Raw genomic sequence first — 20,676 nt, 5'->3', positions numbered from 1 at the left:
GCAGAGAGCCAACCCCTGATACTATTAATGTTAATCTGCTATGCATGCAGACAGGAGCCTAATGTAACTATCTCCTGTGAGGCTATATGCAGCAGTGGGTAGAAACAGATGCAAAGACCTACAGCCAAACATCAGGTGGAACTCAGGGAGTCTTATGAAAGAATTGAGGATGGGATTGAGCCAGAGGGGACAAGGACACTACAAGAAGACCAACAGAGTCACCTAATCTATGGGGCTCAGAGAAACTGAACCACCAACCAAAGAGCATGCTGGCGCTAGACTTAGGTCCCCTACACATTTGTAGCAGATAAGCAGCTTGGTCTTCATATGTGGGTCCCCTAACAATTGGAGCAGGGGCCTAGCCCTGATTCTATTGACTTCCACTGGATCTCCTTCTCCTATCTGGACTGCCTGGTCAGGCCTCAGTGGGAGAAGATGTACTTAGTCCTGCTGCAACTTGATGTCCTAGGGTACTGATGGGGGACTTCCACTTCTCCTCAGAGAAGTGGCGGGGGTGGGGGGAGATTGAAAGGGAGGGACTGGGAGGTGAGGAGGGAAGGGGGCTTCAACTGGGATGTAGGTAAGTGGATAAATAAGTAAGTGGGAAACACTTGAAGTGGAAATGTCTAGTTTCTTTGGAAAGCTACGTCAAATGATGTTTTGCTGGGGCACACTGGTGAAAAAGTATCTTGCTAAAGCAAATAGGTGAAAGAGTGTTTTCCTGAAACAGACACAGATGAAAGAACATTTTGATATAGCAAACACGTGAAAGGGCCCAGGATAAAGGAGTATAAATATGACCCTACAGACGGTGGGAGACAAGTACTGAGTTTTGGCTTGGTTTGCTCTGCTTTGCTATTCTTCCCCAAAGACATGCATGTATTGGTTCGCCTTCCGTAGCATTGTTGAGTTCAACTTGTGATAACACCACCTCAGAAACTTGCTCAAGAACTGCTCTAGACGTTCCTGTGGCAGCTGGCAGCTTGCAGCTTGCTTCTGTGGCCTTGCCTCAGGCCAATTGGCTAGCCTGGCAGCTTCTTAAGGACTATACTGTAGTTGCCAGTTCATGCCTGATGTCTGCCTGCCTAGAGGACTGGATTCAGCAGCTACAGAATCCTATTTGGTGTTTGCTACGGGAGTGAACTGCTGCCAAAGAACTAATGCTGAACAGGTCCACTTCCCCCACATCCTAATAACTTTCTCTTCTACTACCTCTTCTGGGTGGTGGCTAGAGGAGAAGTTGAACCCTTATTAAAAGTAGGTTGCAAAAAAATTATGCCTATACTTATTAAACTAAAAAAAATATTTTTGTAGTATCTGATTTTTTTTTAAAAAAAAAATGTATCTATGTGTATATGTGTATATGTGTGTGTCTGTGTGCCATATGTATGGATGCCTACAGAAGCCATAATGGGAGTTGGATCCTGGAGCTGGAGATAAAGGCAGTTGTGATGTGGATGTTGGGACGTGAACTCAGGTCTTCTGGAAGAGCAAAAGCACTCTTAACCACTGAGCCATTTCCCCAGTGTCTAATCTTGATAGTTATAATTCAAGAAAGAAGTATGCAAAGAGAAAGAAAAAACCCTGGTTAGATGAGTATTACTTTGGGGAATTTAAAATGGGACAGGAGAATAAATTTCTACATTTATTAAATAACATTACGCTATAAGGATCAATCAAATTATTGTAAGTCTATACTTTGCTTTGGAAAGAAAATGCACTTTCTTAGTTTTCAAATACAGAAATAGAATACTCTGCATGGCATATTTCTCCATCCTCTTGAAATTTAGTAGTCCCCTATAAAGAGAAGTGGCTGTGAGTTTCATCCTGTCCAAATCTATGGACTCATAGATTTACCTAGATAATTCAGATTGAAATTACCTGGATAATTCAGACTGACTGAGAGCAAAAGTAAGCTTTAACTCAAGTAATTCACAAATCCTTCTAGTAATTTGAAATAAAAAAAACAAGCCATTCCCAACTTACAAGCAGTCATTTATTAAAATGACTAAACACAAGAAACATATTTTTAGCTATTTGTAATTAGATTTCCCCTGGCTAACCCCAAAATTCTACTTGGTTATAATGTGACTGAGCAATTAACAATAATTTTAAGAAAATACTGAGTAATTAACAATAATAATTATAAGATGATTTAAAAGCATACTGCTACAAATGTTTATGTGTATTTTCACCTATATTGCTGGGAACCAGCCCAGCACCAGGAAAGTAGCGATGGGTAGCATCAGTCGTTTTCAGGGGTAAGGTAAGGTAAGGTAAAAGGGAAGGTAAAAGGGAAGGTGGAAGGGAAGGTGGAAGGGAAGGTGGAAGGGAAGGTGGAAGGGAAGGGGGAGGGGAGGGGAGGGGAGGGGAGGGGAGGGGAGGGGAGGGGAGGGGAGGGGAGGGGAGGGAAGGGAAGGGAAGGGAAGGGAAGGGAAGGGAAGGGAAGGGAAGGGAAGGGAAGGGAAGGGAAGAGAAAAGAAACTCCAACCTTTATTGCCGAGAGAAAGGAACTTTTCCATTGCTGTCATTCCTAGCTCTTATACTTTCTCGGGATAACTGATCACATGGTTTTTCAAGCACCTTTACATTCTGTAACTTCATGGCAAGTTAAAGATACTAATTCAAGTCATAAATCAATGAGGAGTTACAGCAGAAATGTTTACATATGTTTCCATTAAGACTAGTACCTGAATAAATATTCATTATCTATTATTAGCCCCATAAATTCATTAAAAGTTTAAAACAATAATTTTTATGTCCTAAGTGAGCACCGTTTTCCCAAAAGACAGATCATCTTCCTTGTGCCTCATTAGTTTGGAAGTTTTGTATATATAAACCAATCAATATTTTATTTTCTGTCCTTGCACCTACAATAATTATCCATTCCCAGTTTATGACCTTTAGTTACCAGACAGTAACTCACAGCTAAACTAGAAAGAATGTTTTCTATGACTGTAAATTGTTCCAAGCCTGCCACAGAGCTCTAATTGCAACTTTCATACTATAGAGGGCTCAAAATTATTTGTATAAATTTAGGAATTCTATAGAATCATTATTAGGAATTTTGGAATCATCAATTTGTCTACATGAGAATACATCTTTGTTGATCTGTAGAAAATCTGCCCAATAGGGTGGGTTAATGCCCAGGAATCACTAGACTATGTAGTAGTGACAGGAAAGGCATATCAGTAGCAAGAAACAATCCTGGGATAAAAATCTTTGATGGCCCTACAATTCAGAGCTTACCCACTGTAGCCATGTAAAACAGTAGGCTATTTCCAGAAAACTTACTTACATGTCTTTAGCCTTTCCTAGATGGCTCCTGACACTATAGTATAAACTAATTAAGCTTGAAAGTAAGTATTGAAATGCTATAATCAACCTGAATCAGGCATGGGGCAGAGCACTTGTACATTTTGTTTTAAAGTACATAAATAAGACTTCTGAAAATTCGGCATGGTAGTGCATGTCTGTATACCAGCATTCAGAAGGTAGAGGATCAGTAGTAATTCAAGGTCCTTTCTTGCTATATAAAAAAAATTTGAGGCCCTGTTTCTAACAACTAAAAGCTAGCCAACCACCACCACTACCACTATCACCACCACCTCCACCTCTTTCACCTCCACTACAACCTCCTCTACCACCTCCACCACCTCCATCACCTCCACCACCTCCACCACCTCTACCATAGCAACCCCCACAGGTTCACACTATCTTCCTCATCTCACTTCTTCCTCCCAGTTCTGAAGGTAAATTGGGTTACTTCCTTAAGTTTCCACAAGCCCTTGGAACAGAAAAATGCTTGACCTAGTAGCATGCTGTTTCCCTTACTTTCTCTCTCAGTGTTGGAAGGAGAACATAGGAGGCCATATCTGTAAGGCAAGCTGCTCTAATTACTAAGCTACACCCTCAGTGTTCTTGTTTTCTTAAATTTGTAGTAAGCAAGAGTCAAAATATAGGGGGAAAAAACCTGTCCTGTTTAAACAAGTATCAAGCAAACTACAGTGTACTATAGTTATTACCTTGACTTGTCCTTCCAAAATAACAGGCAGGCAAGATCAGGCCAAGTTCTTTCTAAGTCCACACCAGCTCATAGCCTAACCTAGAATCTTCAGTATTTTGTACTGGTCTAAACATTGTATTACTCAACTATTAAGTAAATATGAGAAAAAGGAAAATCAAGACATAAATTTTATGACAGTATACAATACTGTTATTAACAAGAGTTTTATTTGATTCAATCGCAAGGGCAACTATAATGCTTCACTCATCACCAAGAGATAGTAAATAATTATCTTCAGTATTAGCATTATAATAATTTACCCACACAATAAATTTGCAAAATAATACGATGAATACCTCAAACTGACATTTAAGCAAATGACCAAGAATACATGGCTAGAAGAATCTACTGCTAGTGCTACAAAAAGGGTTTCTCTAATTCTAAAAAAACAAAAAAGTTTCACATAGAGTAAGAAGTAAACTTCAAACTCTCAAACATGGAAGATCCCCTAGAATTCCAGACACATGCTATATGCAGCTTCTAGGAACTAGGACCTGGAAATCTTTGGGAGACATTAGTCTACCATAGTCTCTAAACACAGATGCTACAATCCAAGAGAAGAAGGCGAATTTCCATTGTTTCCTCACTTCCTCTCCGTCTTCTTTCCTCCTCTACCTCCTCTTTGAATACAGACAAACTTAAGTGTGTGGTACAGCAAGCAAGCTAGAGAAGTCTCCATCTCTCTGAAAGGAGCTCAAAAAGATTATTTTCTAACTCCTGGGTCTGCCTAAACCCTAAAAGGCAAACCAGTCTGAACTAAAACTGAGTCTAGAACGAGCCATTATGAGATAAATCCAAATGGGAATACACAGGCTTTGAAAGGTAACTGACATTATAAAACACCAATGATGACAAGGATAAAGCTATAGACTGAGTCCACTGTCATCATACTTCGATAAAACATGTTAACATCTCCAAGAACCAGAGTCTCTGAACATTCCAAATGTCTAGACTGCAATTCAAAATTCCTCAACATAAAAGAACCAAGAAAATCTATACCTAATTAGGAAATAATAACAGATACCAACAAACTAATGACACAGATATTATGGTTATTAGACAAGAACTTTAAAGAGTGTGTCATAAAAATGGCCAAAGAAATTAAGGCAAATACTCTTAAAATAGACAGGAAGATGAACGTCACATCATAGAAAGAGAAGATATAAAGGGTCATATGAAATTTCATAATATAAATATAACATCTACCCCCTAAACTGTAGTCTAGTAATTTAGTATTACTAATCATCTAATTTAAAACCGGTGGGGGTGGGGGAAATGCTCCTCTTTTAAGGGCAACTATGACTTAAATGGCTAATTCTATTAATTATTAATGCTGTGTTAATTACTTTAACCAGATGACTTTTTTCATAGCTCTACTAATTAGAAAAGAAACTGTGCTTCAACTTCGCCAAAACTTTTTTTTAAAATTTATTTATTTTCATGTATATGGGTGTTTTACCTGCATATATTATGTGCATTAAGGTGCCCATCTCAGGGATCCAAGGAGAGGGCATCCCCGAGATCCCTGATATGAGTTACAGATACTTGTGTACCCTCACATTGGTGCTGGGAATCAAACCTGGATTCCCTAGAAAGGCAGCCAATGTTCTTAACCACTGAGCTATCTCTTTGGCCCCATAATTTGGTGGGGGGTGGGGGAACAAGGTAGGTCATAACTTACTATGTGGTCAGTGTCAAAGTTACAGAGATCTGCCTGTCTCTGCCTCCTAAGTGCTGGAATTAAAGGTTGTACTGGTTAATTTTTATGTCAATTTGGCACAAGCTAGAGTTATCTAAAAGGAAAGAATCTCAACTGAGAAAGAGATCCATAAGATCTTGGGCTTCAGGCAAACCAATAGGGTGCTTTCTTAATTAGTGATTGATAGAGGATGGTCCAGCCACGGTGGATGGTGACCCTGGGTTCTATAAGAAAGCACGCTGAGCAAGCCATGATGGCAAACCAGTAAGCAGCACCCCTCCATCATCAGCTCTGCATCAGCTCCTTTCTCCAGGTTCCTGCCCTGCTTGAGTTCCTGTCCTGAATAACTTCAGTGATGAACTACAATGTGGAAATCAAAGAAACCTTTTCTTCCCCAACTTGCTTTTGGTCATGAAGTTTCCTCATAGCAGTAGTAACCTTAACTAAGACAAAGGTGAACACCACCACATCAGGCACTTTGTTGATGTTTAGTCATCTGTTTTCAGAACACTACCCATAGGGGGCAGTCTATGGCTATGGAAAATGGTTAACAATGAGTAAAATAATGTAAACTATGACTACGGAATATACAACAGATCTACTATTTTATAAGATGAACTTAAGGTATTGTAATATCCAACATCCTGCTTCTTTAAAGTGAGAAGGCCTAATGTCTACAGGCCTAAGTGACATTTAACTGTTTAAAGCACTGTTATTACCCAGGCAGGGCAGCTGACAGCTATGATCCCCAGCACTGGGAAGACTGAAGCAGGCAGAGTGAGTTCAAGAACAGTCTGAGCTACTCATAAGTTCCAGACAGCTACATGGGAAAGAGAACTGAAGATATAATAAAAGAGGAAACAGGGGGAAATTAAGGTATTATTCTTAAAATAAAAAATTTCAAATTTGAAATTACTGTTCAGAGCTGAAATAGACATTTTCTATCCACTCATAAAGTAATTTAAGCAAATAATTTTGCCACTGTTAATCCTTTCAGTACTATCAACTACAAAATAATATTAAAATGGATGGTTCAGCAGATAAAGGCACCTGCTGCAGCAGTGACAAACCTAATTCATTTTCTGGGAATAACATGGAAGAAAAACCAACTACTGAAAACTGTGCTCTGATCTCTAAACTAACACACACACACACACACACACACACACACACACACACATACATACTATGGTAAAAAAAAAAAAAAATAGGTTTTAAAAATTCCTTCAGGGGCTGGAGAGCTGGCTCAGTAGTTAAATGCACTTTGTTGCTTTTTTCAGGACTACAATCCAGTTCCCAGCATCCACATCACGTAGTTCACAAACACCTGTAAGTCCACCTCTAGAGGATCCAACAACACCCTCTCCTAACTTCTGCAGACATATATACACATATACAAACATAGACATAAACACAAATTCTTTAAAGTTCAGAAGATATACTTTTTACAAATATTCAATCATATAAACATCATGAGCTGTTTGACTGATTGGTATTTGTTATATACTGAAAAGTATAAAATGCCATTGACGAGTCTACCTGGATCAAAATACTTAACTGTTTAAATGATAATTCTTCCAAATGAAACTACAGATGCAATATAATTTCTATTAAGTCAGTAGCCTTTTTTTTTTCTTTTGCAGAAACTATGAGCTGATCCTAAAATTCTTAGGGAAATGCAAGGGATCCAAAATAGGCAAAACCATCTTTAGCTACAAAAATAGAGTTGAAAGAATGATACTTCCCTTCTGATTTTTAAAACATACAAAATTACAGTTACCAAGATTGATTGTATGGGGATGGGGAGAGAATGTGATACTGATAAAAGATTTAAAAACAACAATCAGCTATAATTCATAAAGGTTTTACATTCATTTAGTTTACACTTTCAGTCGACTGATAGTCACCAAGTGTATCAGGACAATTCAAGTGAAGTTAGCTGTTGAACCATCTCACCCACCCTATCAGAACAATTCAAAGAAGAAAGAATAGTATATTCAACAAGGAGTCCTGATACTGAACATCTACATGAGTAACAATGAACTTGAACCTAACACACAATATGCAAGTTAATACTAAATGAATGAAAGTTAACACTATAAATGCTTAGGGAATACAGGAGTTGATCTTTGTAGCCTTAGGTAAAGCAATGGTTTCTTAAACAAAAAAGAAACAGCACAAGTAATAAATAGATTTCACCAATTTTAAGTTTTGTGATTCAAAAGGCACCATGGAGAGAATGAGAAAACACCTAAAGAATGGGAAAAATTTTGCAAGTAATGTATCTTATAAAAGGGCCTATATTTAGCCTTACACTCTAATAAAAAGACAACACAATTTTAAAATGGACGCGAATCTGCTTTGGGGTACATATGTATGTGTACAGATAGATGTTTATACACAATCCAAAGAGATCAAATAATGTGACCTAAATTTCTCCCAGCACCATGAGACAGTTCTGTTTAAGCAAAAGAGCTGAGGGGGAAAACAGCTGAACAATCTTTGAATTTGGAAGCCTTTTCTATTTATTACTATGAACTTTAAGTCCCTTCATTATTTTGTTTTATTTTTTGAGACAAGGTCTCACTGTGTAGGCCTAGCTTTCCTTTTCAAAAGATTCACTTGCCTCTGCCTCTCAAGTACCTGGATTAAAGGCATGCACCACCATACCTGGCTGTCCCTTTTTCTAACTGGCAGTTCATACCATACGTAGTATTAAATGACTTGTCAACATTTTTGTACTATACCAGTACTCAAGACAAACTTATAAAGGGAAAACAAGAATATAAGTTATAGGAACCAATATTAAAACAGACCTCAATAAACAACATAAAGAGATGCAAACAATAAACAAAAACGTAAAGAGATGTAAAACAACATACATTCGCAACCAAAAAAAAACATACATTAAAAAACAAACAGCAAACAAACAAGCAAAAAAACTTAGAGCTGGAGAGATGGCTCAGCAGTTAAGAGCACTAACTGCTCTTCCAGAGGTCCTGAGTTCAATTCCCAGCAACCACATGGTGGCTCACAACCATCTACAATAGGATCTGATGCCCTCTTCTGGTGTCTGAAGACAGCAACAGTGTACTCACATACATAAAATAAATAAAAATCTTATTTAACAAAACAAAAAACCAAATGCAATATTTATTATATAAATGACAAAAGTATAGAACATAGTTTAGAAATACAACTACCGTCTGGCAGCATGTTTTATTTTATTTAAACATTTTACAATTTAAATAAGAATTTAACAGCCGGGCAGTGGTGGCACACACCCTTAATCCCAGCACTTGGGAGGCAGAGGCAGGTGGATTTCTGAGTTCAAGACCAGCCTGGTCTATAGAATGAGTAGAGATACACAGAGAAACCCTGTTTCGAAAAACCAAAAGAATTTAAGATAAGTGCTAATAAGCTCTTATTTCATTTACAAGATTTATGGACTCAACTTTATTCAATACAAAACTTGTAAAACACACAACATAAAAATTAAATGTCACAGATGATATTCAAAATAAGGAGACAATCATATAAACAGTTCATATAATTATTTATCAATTGAAAAAGCACCAAAAAGCAAAAGTGTGGCTATAGAGGGTTCCCATTCAACCTTCAAGAATAAAACACACCTAAACCAGGACTTTGTTGCTTACCTACTTAGCAAGAAGAATAACTGTAAGGAAGATGAAATCTTTTGAGACTCCTGCAGAATTTTTAAAGCAAAAAAAAAAAAAAAAACAAAAACAAAACCAAGAACACAGGGAGGGTAGACTATGACTGTAAATCCTGCTCTCAGGAGATGAATGCATGAGTATAAGGTCAAGGCAAGCCTCAGCTAAACAATGAGCTGGAAGAAGTCAATCTGAGCTATGATGGACCCTGTCTCAAAACAAAACATTTACTATCAGAAAGAATTAAAATAACTTGAAATAAAAAAATAAAAAAAAACTTAAATTTAAGCTGGTAGACAACTCGGAGAGAAATGCATCACCATAAAGATTACCTCAGCAACTTTAGGAGGCACTCCATCCCCAAGCACTTCCCTGATGAAGCAGTGCTGACTCATGTAACATGAGAGTCCACAGGTCCTCTTGAAGGCATCTTTGAGTCGTTTCAACTCAACATCTGTAACTACAAATCAGAAATAGAAGATGGGTAAGAAACCAGAAACAAAAAAGGCTTTCAAAACTCAGCTCTTCACAGACAGATGAGGGCATGGACCTATAATCCCAGTACGTGGAGGCTGAAAGAAGAATGGAGTCTGAGGCCAACTTGCGCTACATGGAATGTCTTTTATTTAAAAAAAAAAAAAGGGGGGTGGGGGGGGCAGGAGTAAGCATAGGGCATATACCTTTAATCCCAGAGGCAAGGGAATCTTGAGTCTAAAGCCAGCCTGGTCTGCACAGTGAGTTTCAGGAAAGCTAGAGCTACTCAGAGAAACCCTGCCTCAAAAACAAAACAAAAAACAATAAAAATAAGTTTAAAAAAAGGTGGGGTGGGAGGGAGATGGCTCAGAGCTTAAGAGCACTGTCTACTATTCTGTAGGTCCTGAGTTCAATTCCCAGCAACCACATGGTGGACCACATAATTATCTATAATTCCAGTCCCAGAGGATACTCATACACATAAAATTTTATTTTAAATAAGAAGATGAAACTTTAAAATATGCATAGAAACTTCAAGCCAGGGAAAGCAAAAAATAGCATATATTTCAAACATACAGGTAAGCTAAATGGCATTAGATTCTGGTATTGATGCTTTCGGGCATCAACATACACATTTCCTTTGTAAGAAGAGTGCATTATTTAAGCAGTCTCCAATTTAGATTCTTGCTATTTGACACATACACAAAAAATTATAAACAGATGATACTAAAAATTTAAAATTGGGGGATGGAGAGATGGCTCAATGGTTAAGAACATATAAAGGTTTCTAGTATCTTGTCAGGTGACTCATAACCATCTGTAAATCTAGCTCTGGGGAGAGCCAATATGTTTGATCTACTTAAACACCTGTACTCACATGCACAAACCAACACACATAACATTTTTTTAAAAATTATTTAATCTAATTATGAATATATTATATATTAATATATTATTTATAAGTGTATAATGAATATTTATTTTGTAACCTCAGTACTGTAGTGGATAGAACAAGAGGATCACAGACTTGATGGCTAGAAAAATGTGAGGTCCAGGTTCAGTGAGACCTCATAGCAAAATAAGTAGGAAGTGAGAGAAAAGGACATTTGACACTCTCCTCTGGCACACAGAGGTAAGCATTCCTCAATTCAAAAAGGCATATGTTGTGGGGGGTGTAAGATAAAATCTCACAGCAACAGGCATATACTGCATGCACACACATTTCTACTTATCTATCTATCTATCTAAATTATGCACCTATTACTTTAGGCTTTTAAGACATCTTTCACTTTATACAACAACCTGTCTAAACAAACAAAGAAGGGCAAGTGAGACAGTTCATTGGGTAAAGGTGTTTGCTGCAAAAACCTGGTAACCTTAGTTAGATCTCTGCAATAATGCAAATAAAGGTGGAAGTAGAAAATCAACTCCACAAGGCTGTCCTCTAACCTTGACACAAGATGTGAGGCACAGGCTGCATGCCAACACATATCATGCACTGGCACTGTCTTTGTTTGGTTTCTCTTACTGTGATAAAATACCATGGCCAAAAGGAACAAGAAGGGGATTAAGGTTTACACTGTATCATCAAAGTAGGCCAGGGCAGGAACTCAAGGCAGGAAACCTTGGGGGCAAGGACTGAGGCAGAAGAACTCGGCTTACTGGCTTGCTAACCATGGGTTGCTTGGTTTTTATAAAACTCAGGACCACCTGCCCACAGTAACACCACCCACACAGCTTGCTGGGCCCTCCATATCAATCATTAATCAAAAAAATTGCCCACAGGCTTGCCCACAAGCCATTCTAACGAAAGCACTTTCTAAAATTAAATTTCCTCTTCCTAGATGATCCTAGTTTGAATCAAGTTGACAAAAAAATTAAGGATCACACAAACCAATAAAGATACAAAAATGGTTGCCTTTGGCTCAAGTTGGAAGAAACTAAGAAGACTTCTGGATGCAAAAGAGGATTGCATTATTTTTTAAAGGTGAAGCCATGTAAAAGGGTCAGGAGCATGCCAAACAGAGGGAACATTTTACATTAATGTGTGGAATTTATGCCATATGCCACTATGGCAACATAAGGCAGGCTTAGGCAAAAAAGAAGAATGAGGAGGGAGGAGAAGGAAGAACAGGAAGAAGAGAGGAGGAAGAGTAGAAAAGGAGGCAGGGAGATAATGTCTACAACTGCAAAGATCAAGTTTACTCTACCAAGAGGGAAGGATACAACTCAGACAAACTCTAAGCCAACTGGAAACAAGCCATGAAGTGCAGAACTTTCACTCTGAAACAGTGCACAAGAGAGCAAAAAGCAGACCATTATTAGAAGAGGAACCAGAAAAGTCAGTAGACTTAATAAAAGGCAACTCTATAAAAGACCTATGATAACTTTGGGAAATTACATTAGCTTTTTAATTCTTGAGCATAAATAAAGCTTAGAAAGGTTTGTTGGGAGTCCTTGGCATAGAGATAACTAAAACACTGGGTAAAAAACATAAAACTGGGACTGAAGAGATAGCTCAGCAGTTAAGAGCACTGACTGCTCTTCCAGAGGTTCTGAGTTCAATTCCCAGCAACCACATGGTGGCTCACAACCATCTGTAATGGGATCCAATGCCCTCTTCTGGTGTGTCTGCACACACCTGTAGTGTACTCAAATAAAAAATATATAAATCTTAAAAAAAAAAAAAAACAAAAAAAACATAAAACTGAAAGAAACCAAAATTTACAATGTCTAAAAAGGAGGAAATAAAAAGAATGGCAAAGAAAACTGGTAATGAAAAGTACAGCAAACCTAAAAACATGTTCTCCAAAGGCCAGCAAGAAGTTCCTGATAAGCAGTCCCAAGGTAGAAATGGCCAGCAAGATAAAGAAGGAAAGGGCCTGGCACATAGCTAATCACTCAATAAATGTTTGTCATATGCAGGGAGGGTTCCAGGTTCAACAACATGTGGGGCAATGATTAAAAGAGAAAAAAAAATATGATAATTCAAATAGTTACCAAAATGTAGTTCATCAGAAATTGAATTTACTAACATCTACAATATACCAACTCAGTATTTTGTTTTTAGATGTGAAAACAGAACACAGAACATAGCTCATCTCATTAATTATAGTAATTAGAGAGAAAACTTTGCTACCAGAACTGTATTTCCTCAAGATAGCTAATTCATTAATGGCTTTACTAACAAATTAAGTTGCTTCTGATCTACTGGAGACAAAATAAATTAGACTATTATATTAGAATATAATACTGCAATCTTCTATTGTTGGTTAAAACATTATTTGAAAAACTATTAATTTCTGTTCAAAAATCAACATGCTTGTAATGGGACTATAGCTTACCAACATAGTACTTGACTAACATTCTGAAGGCCCTGGCTTCAAACCCCACTGTGTATTGACGACATCAAACTGATGAATAATAAACTTATTCATTAATAATGAAGAATAAAACATGTATAGAAACCTTTTAAAGTGTTGATAGTAAGCAAACAATGTCCCATCAACAAAAACACCAAATAAATTATTATGTATACTCAAAATATTTTAGACACTAAAATACTGCCATAGATCCATTTACTGAAAATTATATTTTTATTTACTAAAAGTAGTACACAAACATTTTATCAATTGGTTAGACAGAAAGTGCATAAAATGTTCACTGGTTTGGCAGGTATAGTGGTTTAATGCCAGCTCTCAGAAGGCAGAGGCAGGTGGATCTCCGTGAGTTTGAGGGCAGCCTGGTCTACACAGTTTAAGCCAGCCAGGAATATAAAACAAGACCCTGTCTCAACAAACAAAGAAGCATTCATTTTGGGACTGAGAAGATAAGTTTTAGGGCCTGGAATTCAGAATTTAAGTCTGTAATAACTCTTGCCTAGCATGCTTAAGACTGTAAATTAGTGCCTGAAAACAAACACTGAAATAAAGGAAAGGAAAAAAGAGCAAAAGAGGAATATCAAAAAGAGAATTGTCAGGGTCCAGTGAGATGGTTCAGTATTTGCCACCAAGTCTGATGATCTGAGTTCAATCCCCAGGCCCACAGGGTAGAAGGAAAAGAAGTAATTCAATGAAGTTGTTCTCTAATCTCCACATACAAATGACATGTGTGTACAACCCTTGCACTCCATGAATCATATATACACAAATAATAGTAACTAACTAAATAAAAACTCACTTTTAAAAAGAGGGAAGGAGTCAGGGTTGGCTTGTTGAGTAAGAAGAGCACTTGTTGCACAGGCATAAGGAACTCAAATTGAATCTGCAATACCCATGTAAAAAAGCCAGGCACAACTACCCATTCACGTGTATTCCCAGCACCAAGGTATGGGAAGGAGCGGACAGGATTGCTGGTTGTTAGAGGAGCTCTCCAGGCTCAATGAGTGTAACCCTATCTCTAGCGAACAAGGCAGAAAGTGAAGAAAGTGAGAGAACAGAAAACCGGATGTCGTCTTCTGGTCTCCTTGCATGTACACACACACACACACACACACACCTGTCATAAGTTGTAAAGAACAGACTCATTATTGCTTTAGATTTGAACATGAGTGCTGTCTAAAGACAGTTAAGTCACATCATTGAGCACTCACAACACTAAATGAAAACTAACAGTCCATAAAATAGTAAAGAAAATCTCCTTTCAAAAAATAAATTTTACAAGCTAGTATTGGCTCAGTGGTAGAGTAGTTATCTAGGACACACAAAGGCACTGAGTTCAGTTCTCAACACCATAAAACAAACAAAAAAAACCAAAGCAATTAGCATTGCATGGAAGAAAGGAAGAGGTCACTGGTCTTAAACTGTAGTAGTCTATGCTTTTAACCCCAGCACTCTGGAGGCAGAGGCAGGCAGATTTTCAAGGCCAGCCTGGTCTACATAATGAATTCTAGAACAGTCAAGGAGGGCTACATAGTAAGACCTTGTTTTTGTTTGTTTTCTCCTAAAGGCACTTCACAATTTTGTAGCCCAGCAAGTTCTGCTACGAAAGTTATTCAAGCCAGGCATGGTAGTGCATTCCTGTCATCTCAGCACTGGGGATATATAGAAGCAGAGGGATCAGGAGTTCAAGGCCATTCTGGGCCAGAGTGAAACCCAAAAACTTAAAAAAAAAAAAAAAAAATACATTCAGAGTAGCCTACACAGCTACATAAAATACCACAAAAATGAATAGGCAAATACATTTTATCAAATCATAATTGGCAATAGTATGCTGGATGCTATGGGAGCTACAAAGATAAATGTCAATAATCTGAGTCTATTCCAAGTCAGCCACCTTTATGCCTTTATCTCTTTACTCTAGTAGTTCCCCTATTCTTCACGTATGCATACACTGTGAAATGATCACAACTATTTCAATAGTTCTTTCCCTGCCACACAACTATAATCAATCACCTGATGAGTATTTAGAGAACTGATGTCCAACATCCCTCCCCCAACCAACCAATACAAAGTTCACACTTAAGAGAACTTCACATTAGAGTTGCCAAAAGATTTTTTTTTTTTCACAAAACACCTAATTTTACAGAAAATTTACAAGTCTGTGGTGGGCTTCATTCATGCACAGCTATCCTGGGCAGTGGGTTGGACATGTTTGCTAGAAGAAGGGCACTAGAGTTCAAATGCATGATAACAACACAAGTTTATATACAAAGTAATACAGAACATAAAAGTGCAAAGGGAATACAGATGAAGAAATTATCATGAAAGAATCTTGGGAAAATGGAAATTCACGTGACAAAAATTTTTAAAAATCCACAGAGAACAGCTTGGCCTCATCGTGCACATCTGTAATCTCAGCACTAGGGAACCAGAGGCAGGAGTATTAAAGCAAGTTTGAGACCAGGCAGCATTAAGTAGCAAGATCCTATCAGAACAAACAAGCAAACACACGGAAAAAGAGACCAGAGGAATATGTCCAAAGGCAGGAAAGGAATAAATATACTTGGTAAGTTTGGGCTTTTAAAGAAGTTATTCTTTGAATTATTCTAGAAAAAGGATGAAAGAAGTGTAATGAGTGTAAAACTTTCTCCTTTTTCATTTATTCTTCTTTTATATTTAAATCCCAACTACAGTTTGCCCTCCTTCCTCTCTTCCCCGTCCCTTCCCACTAAAACTTTTTCAATAACTCTAGAATCTACTGAAAAACTAAATCTTATTTTAATGTTCTATTAAAATGTTTGATGCTCATAGATATACAAAATATTCCATAATGGAAAGGTTGACATTTTGAAAAAGAAAGCCTACAGAGGTAAGTGATCCACTGCTTCCCTTTCTTTTCATTTTCTGGTAACAGAAAAAAATTCAATAGGGTTCCTGTTCAAGAACATGTTTCACCAAAAGAAAACAGGATGGAGGAAAACAGGATGGTTAAGAAATTTACCGAAGTTTTAAAAGATAAACAATGCACAGAAAATAGTAAAACAAAAGATATGAAGGAAGCTGGGATAAAACACCAATAATCCCAGCACTCTGGAGGCTAATGCAAAGAATTCTGTGCTATAAGGAAGACCTGTTTCAAGAAAGGAATTGGGGGAACTTAGGAGATAGTTCAGTAGATAAAGTGCTTGCTGCACAAGCATAAGGGCCTAAGATTCTCTAGTACCCACTTAAAAAAGCTGAATATCCCAGAACATTCTGCAGTACAAACTGTAAGTGGAAGGTTTTGTGACTGGTTTTGTCCCTCCACTTGAGGCCTTGCCTGATTACAGAAAGCAGCTGGTTCAGGCTGTGTCCCTGATTACTAGGAATCTCTCCTACGGTTACCCTCAGAGATTCCATGGAGTTTCCCTTGCACCTTCCATAATCGTCATCAAAGATCAGAGATTTCATCCAGCAACCGATGGGAGGAGATGCAGAGTCCCACAGCCAAACATCGGTAGGAGGAAGGATAGGAAGGACCAGAGAGGTCACAGATGCTATAAGAACAGAACCCAAGGATCAACTGACCGAGACTCATGGGGGCTTGCAGAGATCAAGGAGCCTGTAGGAGGCTGGCCTAGGTCCTCTGCATGAATATTATGGCTGAGTAGTTTGGTGTTCTTGTTGGGGCTCCTAACAGTGGGAGCAGGGCTGTCTCTGACTCTTCTGCCTGCTTGCAGACACTTCTCCTACTGGGGTCGCCTCTTCCTGACCTTGTTTGATGTGATGGTATGTACCTGATCTTACTGAGGTGGCTATTTGGTTGATGTTTCTGCGAGGCCCACTCTTATTTGAGGGAAGGCAGAGGTGGAGTGAATCTGGGGGAATGGGAAGATTGGAGGTGGGAGACTGGAGGGAGGGAAGGAGGGGGAAACCGCAGTTGGGATTTAAGATGAGAGAATTAAAAAAAAAAGTTGAACTCACAGTATGCACCTATAATCCCAGCACTGAGGGGCAGAAGTAGGAAATGAAGACAGGAATCCTGAAGTATATGTATATTCAGTGAGATACCTTCTTTCAAAAAAGGTAGAGAGACTAGCTCTGGCCTCTAGATGTACACACACGTGAGTGTATACACCATACATATACAAATAATCAAAGTAATTTTTTAAAATAAGAAAGGAACATAAAAATAAAGTCAACATTTCACTGCTATCCACAATTTAAAAAAATAGTGTCACCTCTAAGTCACAAGGCTGGTCAGATTCAAGGACCATGAGGGAATGTCAAAACCATATTATAAGAAGCCTGTTGTCATGACCACTTTTTGAAAATATGTCATATATGTGAGTAGGAAATATTCATATTGATAAATTATTATCATTATTTGGATTAGGTTTTCTTTTTCCATAGGTTCCTAAACAACTCATATAATTTCCTTTTACAAATCCCATCATGACAGCTTAGATATCTAATTACTAAAGATAATGGTACTCTGCAAAACAGGAGTGCTACTGCAGAGGTCAGAGTAAGAGTTAGACTGTTGGGGTGGTGGTTGTGTGTGACTTTAATCCCAGCACTTGGAAGACAGAGGCAGGTGGATCTCTGAGTTTGAGGCCAGCCTGGACTACAGAGTTCCAGGATGGCCAGGGCTACACAGAAAGACTCTGTCTCAGAAAAAACAAACAAACAAAAAAGCAAACAAACAAAAAACCAAAAACCAGCAATACAGAATTATATCTAGGCAGAGTTAGAGCTAAGCTAAATATTTAAATTTCCAGTCTGACGCTTTTGGAAAGTATAAGACCAAGTAGCAGAATAGACACTGAACAAAACCATATAAACTGTGGCATCATCAGGAGAGAACAAATTTTATCTGATCCCCACCAAAAGGCATCATTTCAGGTATGGTATCTAATGCAGCCTTAAAGAAAAAGGGGGATGAGCAGGGACTGCAACCTATTTCTTCATCAAAACAAAGACACAAAACTTTCAATGTCTAAGATTTACCCAAGAACAAGAAAAGTGGGTCAAAGGGAAAACCAAAGCACAAGAATGAAAGGCCATCTTTAGATGAATTAGTGATCCAATGCTCTAGGTATATTCTATAGGGTTAATGAAAAGGGAATCTTTTCCTGTACTTAATTAGTTCTATAATGAAGTATACTACTTAATAAGACAGCAGCCATGCTATTTGTAGGAAAGAAAGTGAAAGATAAAGAGAGTTAAGAGTTTTCTTATAATTTTTAAACTATTTTTCATTTTATGTATATGGGTGTTTTGCTTGTATGTATGTTTGTTATATCTGTGCACCATGTATGACCTGGTGCTAAAAGGTGTCAGATCCCTAGAACAGTTGTAAACCACCATGTAAGTTCTAGGCATTGAGTCTGGGTCTTCTGGAAAGGCAACAAATGCTATGAACCACTGAGTCATTTCTCCACAGTCATAGGTTTTTATAGAAAGGGTAAAAACACCATTTCAAAATTTTAAAAAATCCATTTATAAAGAAAGCTATTATGGCTAGGGAGATGGCTCAGTTGGTAAAATATTTGCTGTGTAAACATGAGGCCCTGAGTTCTGATCCGCACACCCACTTAAAATAGGTGGGGGGTCAGAGGCAAGAGATGGCTCAGGTGTTAAGAGCTGCTCTTTGGCCCTGGTTCAATTTAAACCCCCATACAAGTGCTCACAAATATCTATAACTCCAGTCTCAGATGATCTACACCTTCTTTTTAACTGTAGTGCACAGATAGATGCAGGCAGAACACTCATACACATAAAATAAAATAGGGCTTAGCTGGTAGAGTACTTGCCTAGCATTCATTAAGCCCCAGGTTCAATCCTTAGCACCCACAACTGACAACAATCTGCCACTCCAGTTCCAGGGGACCCAATACCCTCTTCTGGCCTACAAGGGCACCAAACATGCAAGTGGTTCACAGACAAACACACAAGCAAAGAATCCATGCACATAAAAACTGAAAAAATAAATATTTGTTTGCTGTTGTGAGATAGGATTTCTCTGTGTAGTCCTTGTTATTCTGCAGCTCAGAGATCAACCACCTTGGTTGGGCCTCCTGAGCTCTGGGATTAAAGGTGTGCATCACCAGCATCCAGCTAAAAATAAATCTTATAAATAAATAAATAAAACTGCTTTTGTTTTTTGAAAAAGTATAAAAATGGTCCACTAGCATTACACTCTAGCTAATATTTCAGAGCAAATCATCTGTAATTCAAAGCAGAAATTAAAGTATAGCAGTTTCTATAGCATTTGGCCTCAATGTTCAAAGACAGTGCTGCCAGGGTTGCTATATACTAGGAAACTCTGTACTAGGAAACTAAAAGTGGCTCTCTACTTGACAAATGAAGTTGTTCTTGGCTTTACCACAGCACACAGGACTAGTGTAGCCTGTGAATGGACTGTGGTTCCCTATCTTCACCTCTCAGACCACCAGTATCTGTAATCAAAAGAAGCCATGCCATCCTCACAGAGCATTAGCACCCATCGCCTCTATTTCTGTCCCCAAGCATCCTCTGAGCTTGCCTGTATTATATAAAAGCTGAACTAATCTAAAAGAAACTTTGGCTTCCTTGTTCCTGTTACAAAATTCTACTAAGTGTATAAAAATGTGAAGAAAAAAATATAGACTGGGATCTTTGTGTCAGAAAAACCAAGCTACTTTGTCAATGAATCAAATAGTAGTAGCAAACTTTAGGGCACAGATAGAGAAACATTCAAGTTGTACAATTTTTTTTTACAGGAGTGACAGTTCTCATTCTGAAATATGTCAAATATGCTACTATAAAGTTAACTTAAAATAATTTCTGGGGAAGATTGTATTTTTGAAAACTGCCTGTAAGAACAGAATATAAATCAAAAAAGACATAACTTAGTTAACAGTCACAGGAAATTTGCTGTATGCTTAGACACTAAAATAGAATTTTAAAAATATGACTGAAAAAAATTCCCTTAAGTCTTCATTAGCTTCTCATATTTTCTGCAATGCAACAAAATGACGATTTAACATGTTGATAAGTTTTCTAGTTTATTCACTTGCTTCCAGCAGTTTCTCAAACCAAACATAATTTATCATTTTCTTGGTTCATAAACTTCTGAAGCTACCAGCAACATAACTATATTCATCAGTTCAGTGACATTCTATGTTTCCAAGTATCCTCACCTCCTCCAGCAGAGAGGGAGGACACAGTTAAAAGGCATCTAGTAGCCCAAATTCCTTTATAAATCTAACCAAAATGTGAAAATAGAATGTCTTCAGTGTCCGTAACCTATTGAACAGAATTAATAACAAGTTACACCTAACTTACCATTTTACTTTTTAAAAAGCATTTCAAGCCAGGTGTCTTGGCCCATGCCTATAATCTCAGCTCTTGGGAAAT

The 20,676-nt window shown here is 37.9% G+C and overlaps 1 protein-coding gene across 1 annotated transcript in view; it reads right to left on the bottom strand.

Moving 5' to 3' along the window:
- Usp32 (ubiquitin specific peptidase 32) overlaps positions 1–20,676 on the bottom strand; it is a 148,257-nt gene that overhangs the window by 102,892 nt on the left and 24,689 nt on the right. The window contains exon 2 of the mRNA XM_034505184.2: positions 9,775–9,902. Within this exon, the coding sequence (XP_034361075.1) occupies positions 9,775–9,902 (128 nt within the window). The remainder of the gene's footprint in view (positions 1–9,774; positions 9,903–20,676) is intronic.

Source organism: Arvicanthis niloticus, chromosome 6 (genome assembly GCF_011762505.2).
Source record: "Arvicanthis niloticus isolate mArvNil1 chromosome 6, mArvNil1.pat.X, whole genome shotgun sequence".
Taxonomy (NCBI): domain Eukaryota; kingdom Metazoa; phylum Chordata; class Mammalia; order Rodentia; family Muridae; genus Arvicanthis; species Arvicanthis niloticus.
Note: the sequence above shows the minus strand (reverse complement) of the source record. Positions and strands in the feature narration are given on the sequence as shown.